General features: G+C 33.1%; 4 protein-coding genes across 4 annotated transcripts; 3 read left to right on the top strand and 1 right to left on the bottom strand.

The window, feature by feature from the left end:
* Positions 1-3311: 3311 nt before the first annotated feature.
* Positions 3312-3623, bottom strand: LOC105258911 (cuticle protein 16.5). The gene has a single exon (XM_011270496.3). The coding sequence runs from the start codon at positions 3621-3623 to the stop codon at positions 3312-3314; it is 312 nt and encodes a 103-aa protein (XP_011268798.2).
* Positions 3624-7908: 4285 nt separating this feature from the next.
* On the top strand, positions 7909-8542 carry LOC105258920 (cuticle protein 38). Its single transcript, XM_011270506.3, has one exon. It carries the CDS (start codon positions 7977-7979, stop codon positions 8295-8297), a length of 321 nt encoding a protein of 106 aa, XP_011268808.1. The 5' UTR covers positions 7909-7976; the 3' UTR covers positions 8298-8542.
* A 4558-nt stretch (positions 8543-13100) lies between these two features.
* On the top strand, positions 13101-14282 carry LOC105258929. Its single transcript, XM_011270518.3, has 2 exons — positions 13101-13157; positions 13461-14282. The coding sequence occupies exons 1-2, from the start codon at positions 13146-13148 to the stop codon at positions 13908-13910; spliced, it is 462 nt and encodes a 153-aa protein (XP_011268820.1). The 5' UTR covers positions 13101-13145; the 3' UTR covers positions 13911-14282.
* Positions 14283-17295: 3013 nt separating this feature from the next.
* LOC105258938 lies at positions 17296-19148 on the top strand. Its single transcript, XM_011270528.3, has 3 exons — positions 17296-17436; positions 18346-18531; positions 18939-19148. Exons 1-3 carry the CDS (start codon positions 17425-17427, stop codon positions 19029-19031), a joined length of 291 nt encoding a protein of 96 aa, XP_011268830.1. The 5' UTR covers positions 17296-17424; the 3' UTR covers positions 19032-19148.
* Positions 19149-20469: the final 1321 nt, after the last annotated feature.

The following is a 20469-nucleotide window of genomic DNA, read 5'->3' as shown; positions in this document are numbered from 1 at the left end:
AAAAATAACTGTGATTATCGGTTTGACGCAATATTGATGATAAAACGTGGCAACATTTTCTTGGAAATTAAGACCTATTTATATTAAAAAATACTTTGAAGTATGATTTCGTGATTTTTAAAAAATTTTTGATCAATTAAAATTCGTATTCTGCCCAACTTTAATTTTTTGATACTTTGGATTAACTTTTGAGACAGACGGTCCGTCCAATACATCCTTAATTTGGTGCAAATTAAAATTCTTATAACTTGTGAACGCTTTAGTGAATCGATTTAAAAATTGTACTGAAGATTCTAAACATATGTAAGAACATTCTGTACAATTTTCATTAAATTCTCAATATTTTGAAAATAGGTACAAAACATCCTTAAATATTATCACAAAGAATACAAAAAACAGCACAATTAAAGAAAAGCTTTCGAATATTGATATTGAGTTTAAATATTGGCATGGTTCCCATAACACACTTTGCTGCTAATATAGTATAAAAGTAAATTCCGATAGTATTTTTAATGGAGAATATGGAGAAAATATTTTAAAAAATTCTATAGTGAGTTGCGCTCTCTATGAGAGAGCTCCACTTTCGGAAGGTATAATCTACTTAAACCTATTCTGATTTACAAGTAAAATTTAGTTCAGGAACAAAAATACGTGCCTGGACATCTGTCTTCAAGTCATCTATTTTTAAAATCGTAAAAAATATCAATAATATAAAAGTCAATCATCGTTCCAGTAACTGATTTCAATATAAGAATGGTAAAAATGTCAAACGAAAATGTCGTCTATATATATGGTGTCATGAAATTATATATTTATTATATTGACGTTAATATTGTTTATTAATAATATCTCCTGGCTGTAGAATCTTTCAACTATTTTTCCCATAATCTCGCTAAAAATACTATTGGAATGTACTTTTACATTCTGTTGCCAAGGTCATCGGAATGTAACCTAAATATTTTTTAACTACATTGCCACGAAAGATGACGTAAGAAAAAGCAAAGTCCTTTCATTGCAACATATAATTCTCTACTTTAATTATAGATGCGTTTCAAGATTTATATCGACGCGAATTTTTATGGAAAAGCGTTAAAGTCCATTCAACAGCGTAACATCAAACGTAATCGTTTCATCGGTATCGCATTGTAATGCATTGTAACGAACGCATCATATATACTTTCCATTGTAAAGCAAATGCAAATGCACGGTAACGTCACGTATCAATTCTATTGCGTGCGTGTGATATGGACGTACTGTCAATTAACGCGCCGCTCGGAGCTTACAGCTTGTAATAAGAGCCCTCGCGCTGGCGTTGCGTAATAACAAACTGCCACGGCCGTGTTTATTTCAGAATCGCGACGTAAGAGATTTTGAGTGACGTCCCTACGATGAGCGATGGGCGTTGCTTGTATGAAAGAGTTGCGCGATTTATTCGCGCGGGGAAGGTCACGCAACTTTCTACAACGAGAAGTGTCGCGAGTTCATCGCGAGGCCTCGCGAACACGTGGTATCTATACTTGCCAGTAAATCACGTGTCTATTAATAATCATACAAGTAAGCTTCATTGAATACGCATGCTTTTGTTACGTGCAACAGGATTGTCGCTCATTTTCCAGCTTATTTCTAAAGGCTTATTTCTAAAGCTTATTTCTCATCAAGTGACTGAAAATAAGGATACCAATTCGTCATTTTTTTCATCACGTGATATCTTTTGATGAAAAATGAGCGTTGAGAGGCAAGTGAAAAACCCAGCTTAAGTTGGAAATCTCTAAACGAAAAAAATGTACGAGGGTGGTTTGAAAAGTCCGCGCAAAGTCAGAGAGGTGGCAACACTGGGGTGTATCGAGGTTATTTTCAGTTAGCAGCATCTCTTGGAAGAACACATACCAAGTTTCAGCCAGATCGGTCTATGGCCGGTATTCATAGTTCGATCTTATATTTGAGATCGTCTTAAGTTCGAGCTTGAAGTGCTACGCAGCTATTTGATTGGTTGAATGAGGTCTTAAGTCAACCTTGGACCAGACTTAAGACAATCTTAAATATAAGATCGGACTATGAATACCGGCCTATTTCTCTGTGTTTGGCGTTTGTTTGAGTCGAGGAAGTCGAGGGATTTCCAAAAAATGGATGAAAGAGAATTTCGCCGCGAAATTGATGGAGTTAAGGTTCCAACTCGTTCCGCATCCCTCGTATTCTCCAGATTTGGCTCCCTCGGATTATCACTTGTTCCTCAATATGAAGAAATGGCTGGTGGGAAGGAGATTTTATTCAAACGAGGAGATGATTGCGGAAACGAATGCCTTTTGAACCAATCTTATTATTCGAAAGGGATTTAACAAACTGGAGTAGCGTTGGACGAAGTGTACAAGTCTAAAAGGAGACTACATTGAAAAATAAAAAAGGTTTATCCCGAAAAATTAAGTAGTTTTAGGTTAGGTAAGTTAAGGTTAAGTAGTTTCTATTTTTGCACGGACTTTTCAAACCACCCCATATACTATGCATCTTTGTGCGAATAATTTCTATTTATGTAAAATATATCGTTATAGAATATAATTTCCTTGTATATAGAATATATGTTGTGTTTATGTTTACGTTATGTAGTATATTGAACCGTGCACTTTGTAACGCTTTTTTCGGAATTACCTCAAGAGAGGTGCAACGAGCAAATATTTTTTAGCGTTGAAAAATTGGGGATAATAAATCTCTATTAAAACTGGATAAAACATATCGAGATTTATCGCGATATTTCACGAGAATATTTGAAAAATCTTTGTTTGGATCTGCACGTTGAATCAGGCCGCTGCACGGCCTGGTGAAATTGCGAATTTCAAAAATGAAAATTAAATTACGTAAAACGACAGGCCTTCTGACTTATGTACGAGCGCATTTGGCTTTGCACGTAATTCGAGCGTTTCGGCGTAGGCTGGCATTAAAATTCCCTTTGAGGCCTAAGTACTGTAAGAGGATTACTTTCCGTTTACATGAAACGCGTATCTCGTTTCCAACGCGTCAATGCCCGTTATCATCGATAATAATTCGGTAACGCAAACGTAGACATGTACAATAAATAGAAAACTGTGTGCAATTTGAAATATTAATTTATTATTATTTCTCTGTACATATATAGAACTGTATATGTGTGTGTGTGTGTATGTGTGACTGTATATTATCGATTGTACGCATTATCAAAATTATAATTCTCTAAAAAGCCTCCAGAGACGACGCCGCTCGCAATGGACGCGAAACGTCATTGGGTTCCGCGGGGTGGAAAATTGGTCCCGGGAAATGATTTCGGAGGAAGTATCCGATCCTCAGTGAATGTAGCTGACAGCAGGTGCGGCGTAAGCGAACGGGGCTGCTGCGTGCGTGGCGTAGGCGATCGGGGCTGCTGCGTGGGCGGCGTAGGCGATCGGGGCTGCTGCGTGGGTGGCGTAGGCGATCGGGGATGCTGCGTGAGCGGCGTAGGCGACCGGGGCCGCGTGCACGATGGGTGCGGGATGCGCCGAGTATGCGAGGGCGGGGGCGGCGGCGATCACCGGTGCGGACGCCAGGAGGCCGGGGGCCGGTGCCGCCGAGACGGCGCAGACGGCGGCGACGGCGAAGATTACGACGAGCTTGAACATGGCTTCGAGGAGGATTTTTTTTTTCTCAAGAAAGATACGGGCCTCGCGCGAACTACTCAACTTCTGATACCGGGGTCCGCTTCTCGGGCACTTTTTTATACCACCGAATCCCCCTTACGCGAGAAAAGAACAGGTTCCCTATCGTTTCAAGAGTGACTGCGCTCGGGGGCCAAGGTCTTCCGGATTCGGCGAAATTTCGCCCAATTTCGAGAGACTTAGACCGCTTCGGAAGACGGACAATAGTGGAGGGTGGGGGAGGAGGAGGGCATGGTTCGATGTCACGGTTCTGATGATGGATAGATTGGATAATCGGATAATTTTCGATTATCAAATCGAAATCCCTTTCAACAATATTGCGCTTGAAGCAATACATATTATATGTATCTACTCTCTAATGGGAAAATAATCTACTATGTAGAATTGATGTTTGCAACAATGCTTCGCCAGATGTAAATAATTATATAATGCTCGATCGAGGAATTAAATTACTAATTCATTAATTTAATAAAATATATATGTAAATGAATAAATATATAGAACTGTACATTATAGATTTCGTATTACGGGACACAACGTTGTGAAATTTTAATACATCAGACTGACATATGTCGTAATTTATCAATGTAGACCGACAAAAGAATAGAAAGAGAAAGAGATAGCGAGACAGAATGCATCTTGTGTAATGACATATAATATTTTATGCCACGCACACACGCGATTGCGTAGAGAAGCGGTCGATAGGTGATGTTACCGTACGTCTAGGCGGCTGTCCCAGCGGGAGTTGCTGCGATTTTCGTCGGTGCAAGCTGTCACGCATTGTCATTGCCGTGCGTGATTGCGCAAAGACGACGACAATCTGCGTAACGCACAAGCGGAGGGAAGGACAAACACGCACACGCTCGCAATATTACACGCTGTCGTGTCGTATGCGAAGTGCGTTGCACGAAATTGTGCAAGTCGAGCATCTACTTTCGCGACTTGTGTCACAATGCCTCCCCCCCGATCTGTTTCCCCCGCGATTCTGGTTCGCGACCTGTTCCATCGTCGTAACGTACGTAGGCGTAACAGCCGTTCGATCTGCGTTATTGGATCATTTATCACGGGAAGTACGTATTAAGAGAGAAACAAAGACAAATTTTTAAAGTTATTTATAAAGGAGAAATTTCAGAGAAAATTTCAAGAAAAGAAAGAGAGATAATAATACATTCATATAAATATATACTTAAATATAAAATAAATTAAATATAAAAATACAAGGAAGTACGTATCAAGAGAGAAACAAAGACAAATTTTTAAAGTTATTTATAAAGGAGAAATTTTGTAGAAAATTTCAAGAAAAAAAGAGAGATAATAATCCATTCATATAAATATATACTTAAATATAAAATAAATTAAATATAAAAATACAAGGAAGTACGTATCAAGAGAGAAACAAAGACAAATTTTTAAAGTTATTTATAAAGAAGGAATTTTGTAGAAAATTTCAAGAAAAGAAAGAGAAATAACAATCCATTCATATAAATATATGCTTAAATGTAAAATAATTTAAATATAAAAATACAAGGAAGTACGTATCAAGAGAGAAAAGATAAATTTTTAAAGTTACTTATAAAGCAGAAATTTTAGAGAAAATTTCAAGAAAAGAAAGAGAAATAATAATCCATTCATATAAATATATATTTAAATATAAAATAAATTAAATATAAAAATACAAGAAAATACGTATCAAGAGAGAAAAGATAAATTTTTAAAGTTACTTATAAAGCAGAAATTTTAGAGAAAATTTCAAGAAAAGAAAGAGAGCTAATAATCCATTCATATAAATATATACTTAAATATAAAATACATTAAATATAAAAATACAAGGAAGTATGTACCAAGAGAGAAACAAAGACAAATTTTTAAAATTATTTATAAAGGAGGAATTTTAGAGAAAATTTCAAGAAAAGAAAGAGAAATAATAATCCATTCATATAAATATAATATATACTTAAATATAAAATAAATTAAATATAAAAATACAAGGAAGTACGTATCAAGAGAGAAACAAAAACAAATTTTTAAAATTATTTATAAAGGAGAAATTTTGTAGAAAATTTCAAGAAAAGAAAAAAAGATAATAATCCATTCATATATATATATACTTAAATATAAAATAAATTAAATATAAAAATACAAGGAAGTATGTACCAAGAGAGAAACAAAGACAAATTTTTAAAGTTATTTATAAAGGAGGAATTTTAGAGAAAATTTCAAGAAAAGAAAGAGAAATTATAATCCATTCATATAAATATAATATATACTTAAATATAAAATAAATTAAATATAAAAATACAAGGAAATACGTATCAAGAGAGAAACAAAAACAAATTTTTAAAGTTATTTATAAAGGAGAAATTTTGTAGAAAATTTCAAGAAAAGAAAAAAAGATAATAATCCATTCATATATATATATATATATATATATATATATATATATATATACTTAAATATAAAATAAATTAAATATAAAAATACGAGGAAGTACGTATCAAAAGAGAAACAAAGACAAATTTTTAAAGTTATTTATAAAGGAGAAATTTTGTAGAAAATTTCAAGAAAAGAAAAAAAGATAATAATCCATTCATATATATATATACTTAAATATAAAATAAATTAAATATAAAAATATGAGGAAGTACGTATCAAAAGGGAAACAAAGACAAATTTTTAAAGTTACTTATAAAGGAGAAATTTTGTAGAAAATTTCAAGAAAAGAAAGGGAAATAACAATCCATTCATATAAATATATACTTAAATATAAAATACATTAAATATAAAAGTACAAGGAAGTATATATCAAGAGAGAAACAAAGACAAATTTTTAAAGTTATTTATAAAGGAAGAATTTGTAGAAAATTTCAAGAAAAGAAAGGGAGATAATAATGCATTCATATAAATATACTTAAGTGTAAAATAATTTAAATATAAAAATACAAGGAAGTACGTATCAAGAGAGAGATAAAGACAAATTTTTAAGTTATTTATAAAGGAGGAATTTGTAGAAAATTTCAAGAAAAGAAAGAGAGATAATAATTCATTCATATAAATATATACTTAAATATAAAATAAATTAAATATAAAAATACAAATTTTATATAAATATTTTTCAAAAGAGAAAGAAGAAAGGGAAAAATAATATTTTAATCGAGAAAATTTAATTTCTTTTGAATCTTTATGGATTATTCTTGAATAGATATAACGAATATATCGTAGAATTTCGAAAAAATTTTTCAGTTAAAAAAGCTTCAAGTAAAAAAACTTTGAGAAAGAAGTTGTTACATCGTATAAATATACATGTTTATTAAAATAACATACGTCGCGTAGAATAAAACTGTTCACCACCGAGAGAAAAATCCTCCAGCAAGGCGACCCAGCTCGTAAATCGTTGTAATTCACAAGTATTAAAATGGGGTAAAATACAAAGAGGAAGAGAAACGTTGCTACATGATCAAAGTTAGGTTAAACCTGAAAGCAGAATTTGCGCGAACGTATTAATTTTTATTCGAGATTTCCAGTTTGATGGCTAACATATATATTTTAATCGCTCCAATACCTTTAACCAACATACACACACACACACATAAATTCTAAAGATGATAAATTATTAGCAATAATTCAAAACAAAATTCCATGACAAAATTGACTACTCAAAGTTTCCTCTAATTGATACTATCGATTGGACGACTATCAATGTCACATTTGAAGAATTAATCGAGGAAGTGACAAGCTAACCGTGATAGTCGCTCGAGGCAATTCGAGCTCGCATTTTGGGCCCGTCAATCGACTCGAAAGCTAATATGTACATGTAATAAATCGCTTCATAATTATGTACGACTATTCCGCATGTACCATGATGGAGAATCTGGTGATCGATAGTCGAGGCTATGTCATTGAACCTTCGTTCAAGCATCAGTGTATGCGACCGTGCAAGCCAAAAAAGCCTAAAGATAAGGTCATCGATAATCACGGCCACCCTCCCGAGCGCCTCGCGCGACCTTCTCCAAGAGACAAAACGATGATCGGCGACTACGTCTCCTACGAGGCTACGTCGTACGGTGAAGGGCCCGCGTAGAGGCCGCGAACGATTGGCAGTCCTTGGCAGTGCTCCTCCGGCCGGCGGCAAAAAACAAGCATCAGGGAAGCACGATGCGAGCGGGTAACAGGAACCGCCGCTGGGACCAGGTGCCGCCAAGAGGCAAAGTGGGAGAGGTCAGTCCCGGCGGATATAAGGGGTCCTAGACCCGTGTCCAGGCATCATTCGCTCTTCAGCACTCCGCTCCGAAGTACGAAGCACTTGAATCCGCAACGACCATGTACAAGTTCGTCGCTCTCTTCGCTCTGCTGGCCTGCGCCGCGGCCGCACCTGAACCCGGCTACCTGGCCGCGCCCGCTCTTCACGCGGCGCCGGTCGTCGCCGCGGCACCCGCGCTAGCGGTCGCCCACACCGTCCCGGTCGCCACCAGCTACGCCAATACCTACAAGGTGTCCGTCAAGAGTCCGCTCGTGGCAGCCCCTGTCGTTGCCGCCGCGCCGATCCTCAAGGCCGCCCCGGTCGTTGCCGCCGCGCCGGTCTTCGCTCACGCTGCGCCAGTGGCCTACGCCGCCCACGCTCCCGTCGTCGCCATTCACTGAGGGATGTCATCTCTAGCCAGTTTCCGCCCGTCTCTCTGACGATGACCAGCGAAACAGCATCCTCGTCGTCCACCTGCAGCGTGACGATGATGATTTCGTCGAAATGGACAGCTGACCGAACATCCAACATTGATTCATCATTGATCAGATCCATCAGATTAATCTTGTACCAGCCAGTCTGCACGATCAAACGACCGATCGCTATGATCAATCAATAAAATTTTTGCCATTTTTGCCTTTGTAAATGTGCCCTATGTTTATTTTATTCCTCACAATTCCTTCAATTGGGAAATATATAAAATCAAAATTTGTAATATATTTTTGAGGTTTTTTAGCTTGCAATCTCCAAGAGACTTGCTTTAATCTTACAATTGATAAATATTAGCAAATTTTCAAGAAGTCACTAATAATATAAGAATATGTGTATTTGTGGAACAATTCCTTCTGACGATTATGACATTCTATATCTATTTCGTTCGCTGAGAAAAAATCTGGTTGCATTAATTAGAATTCTGGTAGATTCAACCAGTATGTCTGTTGGAAAATGGACGAACCAGAATTCTTGTAGGAATTACCAGATGAATCTAATTAATTTCTTCCTGTTAAATTTACCAAATTTTCTGGTTAATAATTAATATATGATTAATTAATATATGATTAGTTTAATAATATTTATCACACACTTTAATATTTTAAAATTTATTGAATTTAATTTATAGGAATTCTTAATAGTATGTGTAATAATATACTTAATTTTAATATACTTAATTTTAAAATATAAAGTATTTTAAATTTATCAATGAAAATACTTTGAGAATATACATTTTGCGATTATTTTCTAATCTCTAACTGCTAGTTTCTTACAAAATTCTTTTTCATATCGTGATAAATTATTTTTCTAATAAATTTAAATTTAAAAAATTTGAATTTATCAATTCTGAATTTTTTAATTCGCGCACTGAGAAAAAATCTGGTTGCATTAACTAGAATTCTGGTAGATTCAACCAGTATGTTTGTTAAAAAATGGACGAACCAGAATTCTTGTAGGAATTACCATCTGCTTCATTTCTTCCTGTTAAATTTACCAAATTTTCTGGTTAATAATTAATATATGATTAATTAATATATGATTAGTTTAATAATATTTATCACACACTTTAATATTTTAAAATTTATTGAATTTAATTTATAGGAATTCTTAATAATATGTGTAATAATATACTTAATTTTAATATAAAGTATTTTAAATTTATCAATGAAAATACTTTGAGGATATAAATTTTGCGATTATTTTCTAATCTTTAAATGCTAGTTTCTTACAAATTTTTTTTTCATATCGTGATAAATTATTTTTCTAATAAATTTAAATTACAAAAATTTGAATTTATCAATTCTGAATTTTTTAATTCGCGCACTGAGAAAAAATCTGGTTGCATTAATTAGAATTCTGGTAGATTCAACCAGTATGTCTGTTGGAAAATGGATCAGAATTCTTGTAGGAATTACCAGATGAATCTGATTAATTTCTTCCTGTTAAATTTACCAAATTTTTTGGTTAATAATACTAAACTCACCAGCACCAAGTCGTCTAAAATTTTTTCTATTTAATCTCAAAAGTCAGTTTAATATTCTGAATTTCAACAAGATTAATTGGATAAATTCAATCTAGATTATTGAATAAATTATTTTAAATTCAGTTTGTTAAAAACTGATAAACAGTGATGCAAGAAGAGAATACAGCTGAAAGATACGCAATCAGAGAGCTAGCGTTCTCTTTCTAGCACTACTACTCGTAAGAGAAAAAAAATATATTTTGGATTTAACGTTAATACTAGTTGTTCATATACATTTCACGGCAAATATTGAATACGAGTTAAGTTAAAAGTGGCTCGCCGCGGCAAGCAAAAAAATTAATGTAACAAGAAATTTTATAGATCCAATCAGAAAATACTAATCAAATCCTTATAGTAAAATCTATTAAACGTTCTAGTTATAAAAAATCGAGTCATCATGATAACTAGAAATTCATGTTTGATTTAACCAAAATGCCTTCAATCATATACGTCTTGTACAATCAAACGATTTTTCTCAGTGTTCTCATGCGCGCAGTGCTTAAGGGATTAATTCCTCTTATCACGTACCATTCGACCTTCTCGAGGATCGCGGATTCTTCCTTCTCCTTCGCTTGACCGAAGAGTTCGAACTTTTTACTCGCACGAGCGATGGACAAACCCCGGAGCGTCGTGATCACGGGGTGATCTCGTTCTTATAGTTCTCTTTTTATTTTTCTATTTGGATACACACTATCCGCCGGGCCACGTTCGCGTAGTACGTCCATCTACCTACCTATTCGTTTACGTGAGGCTTTTCTCAAAATAGGATTTGGAACGACTCGATGAAAAGTGTTTACCGACTTGGCGATCAACGGTTGTTTGAGTTTCGGCTTTAGTTCCGTTGCATCCCCTTCTCACTCGACAATCGCGAGCGAAACTTTGCCGCGCGCCATCGGGTCACGTATTGAATATATTTGCAGGAAACATATAAACCCGCCTGTGCACTTTTCACGAAACTAACTTGCTAAATTCTTTAAGAGATGTTTAAAAAAGTTTCCCTTCCAAAAAAAGAGAAGAGAGAAAAAGGTAAGAAGAGAGGGAGAGAGAGAGAGAGAGAAAGAGAACAGAGGCGATTTATTCAATATCGCATCTACGTTTGAGAAGAAAAGTTAGATACATCTATACATATGTTATATTAACATGCTCTGAAAACACCTTTCGTACATTCAAAATTTATGTTAAGAAATATGCTTATATTTTTTAATAAATACATATAATCTTGTATATTGAAAAATATTAAATATCTTAGTAAATATCGGTCGAAATAAAGAGACAAAATAGATATTTAAAAAAAAATTCTCCCAAAACTTACATATCTTTTACTTTATCCTCATAGAATTAATAAGAACCTATAGCTATTTTTTAAAATTATTTTTTGATAATTTTTGAAAAATAACTCGATTAATTTTATTGTTATCACTTTTGAAATTATTGTTATTATTTTCGTTGCGCGTGATATTATTTTCATTTTAGTTACAATATTATTCTTTGTCAGATTTACCATTGTTAATGCCATACAGTAGAAACGGATAAATGAGATTGTCAAGATTAAACCCGTTTTCGGCCTTAATTTTACGCTCGGGCGCTTTTTATGCGTCCCTCTGAGAAGTACTACTCTTTTTTTGTTTCTATGGCGTAAGTGCTTATTGTTACCGAGGAGTGAAGAGTAAAAGTAAAGTCTCGAGATCGCGTAAAGGTAGCTCCTTTGTTCGACTGTCAAGCGTAGTACCCTGCAAACTCATAGCAATGACAAAAAGCTTAACGCTTTCAGAACCAACAAGCGGCAAGAGTGTAATCGGTATAACTTTCAGCCTTATCTCGATTTTCGTAATACATTGCTAATCTGTTTCATAGTTTCAATGTTTTATATATATATATATATATATATATATATATATATATATATTCTTTTTAATATTATTTTTAGAATTATATTAATAGAATTATTTTTTAATATTGAATTTTTAATATTATTTTTAGAATTATGTTAATATATAGAATTATTTTTTAATATTGAGTTTTTAATATTACTACTTTTAGAATTATATTAATAGAATTATTTTTTAATATTGAATTTTTAATATTATTTTTAGAATTATGTTAATATATAGAATTATTTTTTAATATTGAGTTTTTAATATTATATTTAGAATTATATTAATAAAATTATTTTTTAATATTAAATTTTTAATATTATTTTTAGACTTATGTTAATAGAATTATTTTTTAATATTGAATTTTCAATATTATCATTTTTAGAATTATGTTAATAGAATTATTTTTTAATATTGAGTTTTTAATATTATTTTTAGAATTACATTAATAGAATTATTTTTTAATATTGAATTTTCAATATTATCATTTTTAGAATTATGTTAATAGAATTATTTTTTAATATTGAGTTTTTAATATTATTTTTAGAATTATATTAATAGAATTATTTTTTAATATTGAATTTTTAATATTATCATTTTTAGGATTATATTAATAGAATTATTTTTTAATATTGAATTTTTAATATTATCATTTTTAGAATTATGTTAATAGAATTATTTTTTAATATTAAGTTTTTAATATTATTTTTGGAATTATATTAATAGAATTATTTTTTAATATTGAATTTTCAATATTATCATTTTTAGAATTATGTTAACAGAATTATTTTTTAATATTGAGTTTTTAATATTATTTTTAGAATTATATTAATAGAATTATTTTTTAATATTGAATTTTTAATATTATTTGTAGAATTATATTAATAGAATTATTTTTTAATATTATTATTTCTTTTAATATTATTTTTTAAATATTGAGTTATTTTCAATTTAATTGTTATTTTTAATTGTTAATCATAATTAATTATGTTTCAATTATGATTTTCATTTTCATTTTCAGGACGAGAGAAATTAAAAGATTAAATTAAAAGATTCTTGTAAAATGCAGTTTTCAGAATTCAAAGAGATATATTTCAGAGATTTTTCTTCGGATTCTTTAATATTTTACTCGAATAAGAAATATGTTTTATAAAAACACATTTTACATATTTTTAGACAAGAACGTGAATACCTGTATTGCATTGAATATTCCTCAACGCGTGAAACTATAGACTCGCAGGAGCAGACCTTGAAGATCTCTCGAAGATCACGGAAGTTCTCTCCTATATAAGCACGCGTAGATCCGCGTGCGTGCAGATCAGTCCCAGGTTCTGATCCAAAAGCAGTGAAAATCCGTCGTCATGTTTAGGCTGGTAAGACTAGTGTTTCTTAAGCTTGAATTGTGAAACGATCCACAATTGTCAAGAGAGAGACGAGGAGATGATTAAAAAATTACAGGAGGCGATAAAAAATTGATGTGTTTCTTATAAAGATAGAAACATTCATCAATTAATCTCAATCTCCATTTTCGAGCTAGCAAGTATTATTCTGAGCATCCTTTAAATCATTTCTCGACTCGCTAATAATATAAAAATAATTGGAAAAGGTCGACGTTGCGGAGATATTTTAATATTCCCAGCTTTTCTGTATCCCCGGTAAAACATTCTCTTTCGCAGATGCTTATTTCCATGCTGGCGGGCATCGCCACGGTGCAATGTGGAACCATCGTCGCGCCTGTCGTGGGCAAGCTCGTTTCCGAAAAGGTCGTCGAGTCCCACGGCAACAACGTGGTGCACGCATCGGCATCGCCCATCCTGCTGAGATACGCAACGGACGTGGCAGTCGTACAAGAACCGGTCGCCGAGATCGCGCAGCCGTTGGCGAAGGCGTCTCTGGTCGCCGAGAAGACGGTCGAGGCCCACGGACACCACATAATCCACAACGCGCATCCGCTGGTCGCAGTCGCAGCGAAACCCCTGGCAGCCCTCGAATCGCACATCGCGATACCCGCGATCGCTGCTCGCGGATTAGCGGCGCCTACTCTCTATTACTCGACGTTTCCTCATCAGCTGATCGCCGAGAAGACGGTATCCAGTTATGGACATAGCATTCAACACGTCGCATAATCCATCCAAAGCGTCAAAGATCGGTAATTCTAAAGAGCGCGCGATTAAATTTATATATGGCACCTTTTTCTTAGAGTTCTTTTAATATATTTATTATGATAGAAATTTATTGAAACAAATATTTACGATTTGATTTGAAAATATTTTATTGAAAAGTGGATATTAAATTATATTTTTTATTATTTGTTATTAATGGGGAAAATAGAAATAAGCTCTATAAATTTAAAGCATGATTTGTCAGTTCTTTTGTCGCGCTCTTTAGAAAAGGATCATAGCTTTAGCATCAGCCTTTGACATTCAAAAAAATCAAAAAATCAGTATCTGGAAAATCATTTTCCTGGTGAGATTATTCTCGCAAATTATTTTTAAAAATTGTCTCGAGTACAGATATGTTCGCGAAATATACCATGTGATTAGACAAACGGGTCGAAACCGGCAGTCTTTGGCCTGGGAAAGAGGCTGGTAGGCACGTTTGTTAAAATTTATGTAAAAGATACTCCATTGAATATATATACGACTCGATGCGAATTTTTTAATAAATTATCGTGCATTTTTACGTCTAGACTGTGTACATTTGATACAAGCAGAGAAATGAGGAGATGCCACATCCAAGTCATTTAGCCTAACCTAACAAAAATCCCTGCCCAATCATCCGAACCATTTTGAATCGCATTCAATTATTTACTCCGTACTTTTATTATTTATTTTCGTTATTTATTTGGTATTATTGTAGCTGCGTTTTATATTATGCGCCTGATATTTCCTCGATATTTTTGAAATCAATGGCGCATAATTGGACACAAATGTGCACGGTATCCGGCCAACGTGTTTGTGTCACGTTTCGGCGGCGCAATATTGATCTTCGTGCCTCGATATAAATTACGGTGCGCGATTGCCTCGAAGCACGACGTGTATACACGACGCTTGGATCCTCAAGGTCCCGGGTGAATGAACCGCGAGTATTGCTAATGACCTCGGTATCCCTGGTCTACGTAGCCGGATCGCGCTACGGAACCTCTTCTCGCGTCTCCCTTTCTTTAAATCACACCCGGTCTACACAAACCGCCGAGTGAACGTGGTATACGTATGTATATCCCGCCAAAGAAAATACCAACGCGGGAGAATTATAGCGAGGACGTACGTGCCGCGTCCGAGGGACCGCGGTGGATCGATAATTGAAAAATGCGAAGTCGAAGGGCTCTCTCTCGCGCCGGGATTGTTTCCCGAAGTAGAAAGAAATAGAAATGGAAGAGGTAATGGAAGAAACGTTTCTTGGGACGAAGCATTATTCTTATCGATGTACTGTATCGCCGTTGTACGTTTTATCCGCCATATATCTTCGGCGGAACGTAATGCCAAGAAAATCTGCACTTTAATTTTCGTTAAGAGGAGAGTTAACTACAGATCTTCAATGTCCTTTTTCTATATTTATGAGATGGCTTTAAGGGTACTCCTGCATTATCGATAGACAAATTTATCAATAATATATATTTTCTCTATTGGCAATTATTACAAAACAATAATTTGGATTTATAAAAATGTTGGGAGAGAGAGAAAGAGATGTTTTTATGATTACAATCGGTAGCAATTAATTCTAGATTCTCATTTTTTTATCTAACTATACGTGTAATCGCGAAATGTATAAAAAATGTATCAAAAATGTATCAAAAATGTATCAAATTCAAGAGTACGTATAATATAGATCTTTAATGTCCTTTTTCTATATTTATGAGATGTTTAAAGGTACTCCTGCATTATCGATAAACAAATTTATCAATAATATATATTTTCTCTAGTAGCAATTATTACAAAATAATTGGAATTTATAAAAATGTTGGGAGAGAGAGAAAGAAATATTTTTATAATTCCAATCGGTAGCAATTAATTCTGGATTCTCAATTTTTTTATTTAACTATACGTGTAATCGTGAAATATACCAAATTCAGGAGTATAATATAGATTTTCAATGTCCTTTTTCTACATTTGATGAGATGTTTAAAGGTACTCGTGTATTATCAATAGATAAATTTATCAATAATATATATTTTCTTTATTAGCAATTATTACAAAACAATAATTTGGATTTATAAAAATGTTGGGAGAGAGAGAAAGAGATATTTTTATGATTCCAATCGGTAGCAATTAATTCTAGATTCTCAATTTTTTATCCAACTATACGTGTAATCGCGAAATGTACCAAATTCAGGAGTACATATAATATAGATCTTCAATGTCCTTTTTCTATATTTATGAGATGTTTAAAGGTACTCGTGCATTATCGATAGACAAATTTATCAATAATATATATTTTCTTTATTGGCAATTATTACAAAACAATCATTTGGATTTATAAAAATGTTGGAAGAGAGAGAAAGAGATATTTTTATGATTCCAATCGGTAGCAATTAATTCTAGATTCTCAATTTTTTATCCAACTATACGTGTAATCGCGAAATGTACCAAATTCAGGAGTACATATAATATAGATCTTCAATGTCCTTTTCTACATTTATGAGATGTTTAAAGGTACTCGTGTATTATCAATAGATAAATTTATCAATAATATATATTTTCTTTATTAGGAATTATTACAAAACAATAATTTGGATTTATAAAAATGTTGGGAGAGAGAGAAAGAGATGTTTTTATGCTTCCAATTAGTAGCAATTAATTCTAGATTCTCAATTTTTTTATTTAACTATACGTGTAATCGTGAAATATACCAAATTCAGGAGTATAATATAGATTTTCAATGTCCTTTTTCTACATTTATGAGATGTTTAAAGGTACTCGTGTATTAATAATAGACAAATTTATCAATAATATATATTTTCTCTATTGGCAATTATTACAAAACAATCATTTGGATTTATAAAAATGTTGGGAGAGAGAGAAAGAGATGTTTTTATGATTCCAATCGGTAGCAATTAATTCTAGATTCTCAATTTTTTATCCAACTATACGTGTAATCGCGAAATGTACCAAATTCAGGACTACGTATAATATAGATCTTCAATGTCCTTTTTCTATATTTATGAGATGTTTAAAGGTACTTCTGCATTATCGATAAACAAATTTATCAATAATATATATTTTCTCTATTGGCACTTATTACAAAACAATAATTTGGATTTATAAAAATGTTGGAAGAGAGAGAAAGAGATATTTTTATGATTCCAATCGGTAGCAATTAATTCTAGATTCTCAATTTTTTATCTAACTATACGTGTAATCGCGAAATGTACCAAATTCAGGACTACGTATAATATAGACAGAGTCAATATATATTGCAGCGTCAGGATGCGTCACTGCAATCCCTGTCTCGTCCGTCCCTGAAACCAGGGAGGAATGCGGCGGTACGGCAGTTAGAAACTTTTGTAGTACCGGACGAGTCTACTTTTTACGGTATCCCCCGAGACCTCTATAAGTACGAGGAGACGGAGGCCGGAGTGCATTGACGCAGAGTATCCCGCTCCCGAGTACATCCACGCAGAATCCTCGTTCAAAGTTCATCATGTTGCGATTCGTAAGTAGATCCGGTCCATGATCAATTTCGCGATTTTTAATTTAAAAAATTATAGTGAGAAACTTTATGTATTAAAACTTTACATATTTAACTCTGCTTGAATATGAATTCGTTTACCGGAAGTGCGTTCATCACGCGCGCGCATGCGCTGGTTTGCTCTCTGTTGACCTTCAGTCATATGTTTTTTCTTACATCCAGAATTTTTGGAAATTCGTTTTGTAAGGATCTTTTGGTCTCCGAATTCGAATTTTCGATTTCAAAAAATTCAAGCTGGCGGATGCAATATGACAGAAAATTATAAATTTTAAAAATTATAATTTTTTCCTTTAGTTTAGGTTCTATGATCCAAAAACCCTCAGAGAGAAAGTTTTAATAAAATACAATTGTTAGTTTGGATTTAGAAAATATTGTATTTTTTATACAGAATTAATAACAAAATGAAAACGTAATAATAACATGGCGGAAAAAATTCTGAAAAAATACTTTAAAGTGTATCAAGTTCATAAAAAAATTGCCTTTTGAATTTCTCAATAGATTAGTGGAAAATGCGTTTCTCCGTGAAAAAGTACTAATTTTGTTTTTATATATCGTATTTTTACAATTAACAATTAATGTTTTCATATTTCCTTTTACACTTATTGATGTTCGAAGGACTTTTTAGAGAGTAGAAACAAAAACCCCGATATTTATGAAAAAAAAACAATGGAAAGATTGAAAAACTATAAAGAAAAGGGTCACCATGACGCAAAAGGTTAAGATTTCAGGGGACGACGTTCGCGTCACGTGGACTCATTTGTTTCGCGCGATTCAACAGTTTACTTAAATTTGTCGACGTGCCAAAGTTTTCCAATTTAAATAGAGGAGAATTCTCCCTCGCATGAAGCACTATACTTGCGCTATCATTTGCAGATCCTCGTCGTTGGTATTCTCGGCCTGGCCTGGTCCGCGCCAGCCCCGAAACCGCTCACCCTTGTCTCCGAGCTGAAAACCCCGGCATCGACCGCCAAACTCGCGCCACTCGCCGTTGCGCCGATCGCCGCACCTGTCATTGCACCGATCTCCCGGATCGCGTACGCCGCGCCCGTTTTATCGCAGGTGGGTATCGCGCGGAAAGTTGGAGTGCAAATTCCCACCGCATTGCATCCCGTTAAATATTTAAAAATCAATTTACGGGGGGTAAAAAATGTTTAATTTTTCATAGCGACACAAAACCACTCGTGAGAGAGGTGGTTTTATAGGTAGCTCTTCGATTTAAAAAAAATCGAACGCTCGGGAAATTTGCATTCAAAAATTACACCCGCGCTTAAAATTCCAGATAATTTATGCACATTTGAAATATTTTAATTCCGCACCCCTTTTTCTGTAAATGTTTGTTGTTGGGCTTCTGTTTCATCATTACGATAAAATCGATCTCTTGAAAAATCGAAACCGACCATTCCTCATTTTATATACATTTTTTTTTTCGTCTTTTCTTTATTATTGTTTATCTTTTATTTATTTAGGTATCACCGTATGCTTACACTTATTCCGCACCGATCGCCGAGGTCCCGTCGAGTTACTCGATCGAGCAGCATGGATACCATATTACCTACTGACTGAAAAAATCATCGGATCGGTAGCCGTCGACCTCAGTGAAGCCCGTGTGAAAGTTTGTGTAGCAGTTCGCAGCTTGTCTCCTCATCGATAATCATCGTCTATCGTGTAACCTCATCCACTCAAAAAAAAAAAGAACTTAATGAAAGTTGTCGTGTTTATTTTGTGTACTCTCCCCTTCTCACCACCTCCTCTCTTCTTCAATAATCTAAGAATAAGATTTTAACAGTCTTTAGCTTAGTCATCTTCACTGGTCGTCGTCTATCTAAGAGAAGGGATTACTAGGAATTCTTTTCTCAATCGATGCGGCCTTATAAGAAATTCATGTACATTCTGGGAAATTTACGCGTTGCAATATTCCACACAATATTTCTAGAGAAGAGTCTATTAATGTTCTTAAATCACAGCAAACACCAAATAAGAGTTATGTAACTGTTGATTATAATTTCCCACTCAAGAATATAACTGTTATATGTTAATAACAGTAATGTACCAGTTACATAACAGTTATGTAACAGTTATATTGTTGAGTGAGAAATTACAATTAGAACAATTATATAAATGTTACTTGGAGTTTGCTGAGGTGTGATTTAAGGACATTAATAGACTCTTCTCTGAAATATTGTGTGCAATAAAAAAAAAATCTGGTTGCATTAATTAGAATTCTGGTAGATTCAAGCAGTGTGTTTGTTGGAAAATGGATGAACCAGAATTCTTGTAGGAGTTACCAGATGAATCTGATTAATTTCTTCCTATTAAATTTACCAAATTTTCTGGTTAATAATTAATATATGATTAATTAATATATGATTAGTTTAATAATATTTATCACACGCTATAATATTTTAAAATTTATTGAATTTAATTTATAGGAATTCTTAATAGTATGTGTAATAATATACTTAATTTTAAAATATAAAGTATTTTAAATTTATCAATAAAAATACTTTGACGATATAAATTTTGCGATTATTCTTTAATCTCTAAACGCTAGTCTCTTACAAAATTTTTTTTCATATCGTGATGAATTATTTTTCCAATAAATTTAAATTTAAAAAATTTGAATTTATCAATTCTGAATTTTTTAATTCGCGCACTGAGAAAATATCTATCGGTTGCATTAATTAGAATTCTGGTAGATTCAACCAGTATGTCTGTTGGAAAATGGACGAACCAGAATTCTTGTAAGAGTTACCACATGAATCTGATTCATTTCTTCCTGTTAAATTTACCAAATTTTCTAGTTAAAAATTAATATATGAATAATTAATATATGATTAGTTTAATAATATTTATCACACGCTTTAATATTTTAAAATTTATCAAATTTAATTTATAGGAATTCTTAATAGTATGTGTATAATAATATACTTAATTTTAAAATATAAAATATTTTAAATTTATCAATGAAAATACTGAGGATATAAATTTTGCGATTAT

The sequence above is a fragment of the Camponotus floridanus genome, unplaced genomic scaffold (genome assembly GCF_003227725.1).
Source record: "Camponotus floridanus strain SB8 unplaced genomic scaffold, Cflo_v7.5 scaffold79, whole genome shotgun sequence".
Classification (NCBI taxonomy): Eukaryota; Metazoa; Arthropoda; class Insecta; order Hymenoptera; family Formicidae; genus Camponotus; species Camponotus floridanus.
The sequence above is the reverse complement of the archived record's forward strand: the minus strand, read 5'-3'. Positions and strand labels throughout refer to the sequence as shown.

What these genes read in the sequence shown, in the direction of transcription:
- LOC105258911 (XM_011270496.3), bottom strand. Translation starts at nt 3,623, where the DNA reads ATGTTCAAGCTCGTCGTAATCTTCGCCGTCGCCGCCGTCTGCGCCGTC.
- LOC105258920 (XM_011270506.3), top strand. Translation starts at nt 7,977, where the DNA reads ATGTACAAGTTCGTCGCTCTCTTCGCTCTGCTGGCCTGCGCCGCGGCC.
- LOC105258938 (XM_011270528.3), top strand. An exon ending in CCGCGCCCGTTTTATCGCAG is followed by an intron (nt 18,532 to 18,938) that starts GTGGGTATCGCG and finishes TTATTTATTTAG; the next exon opens with GTATCACCGTATGCTTACAC.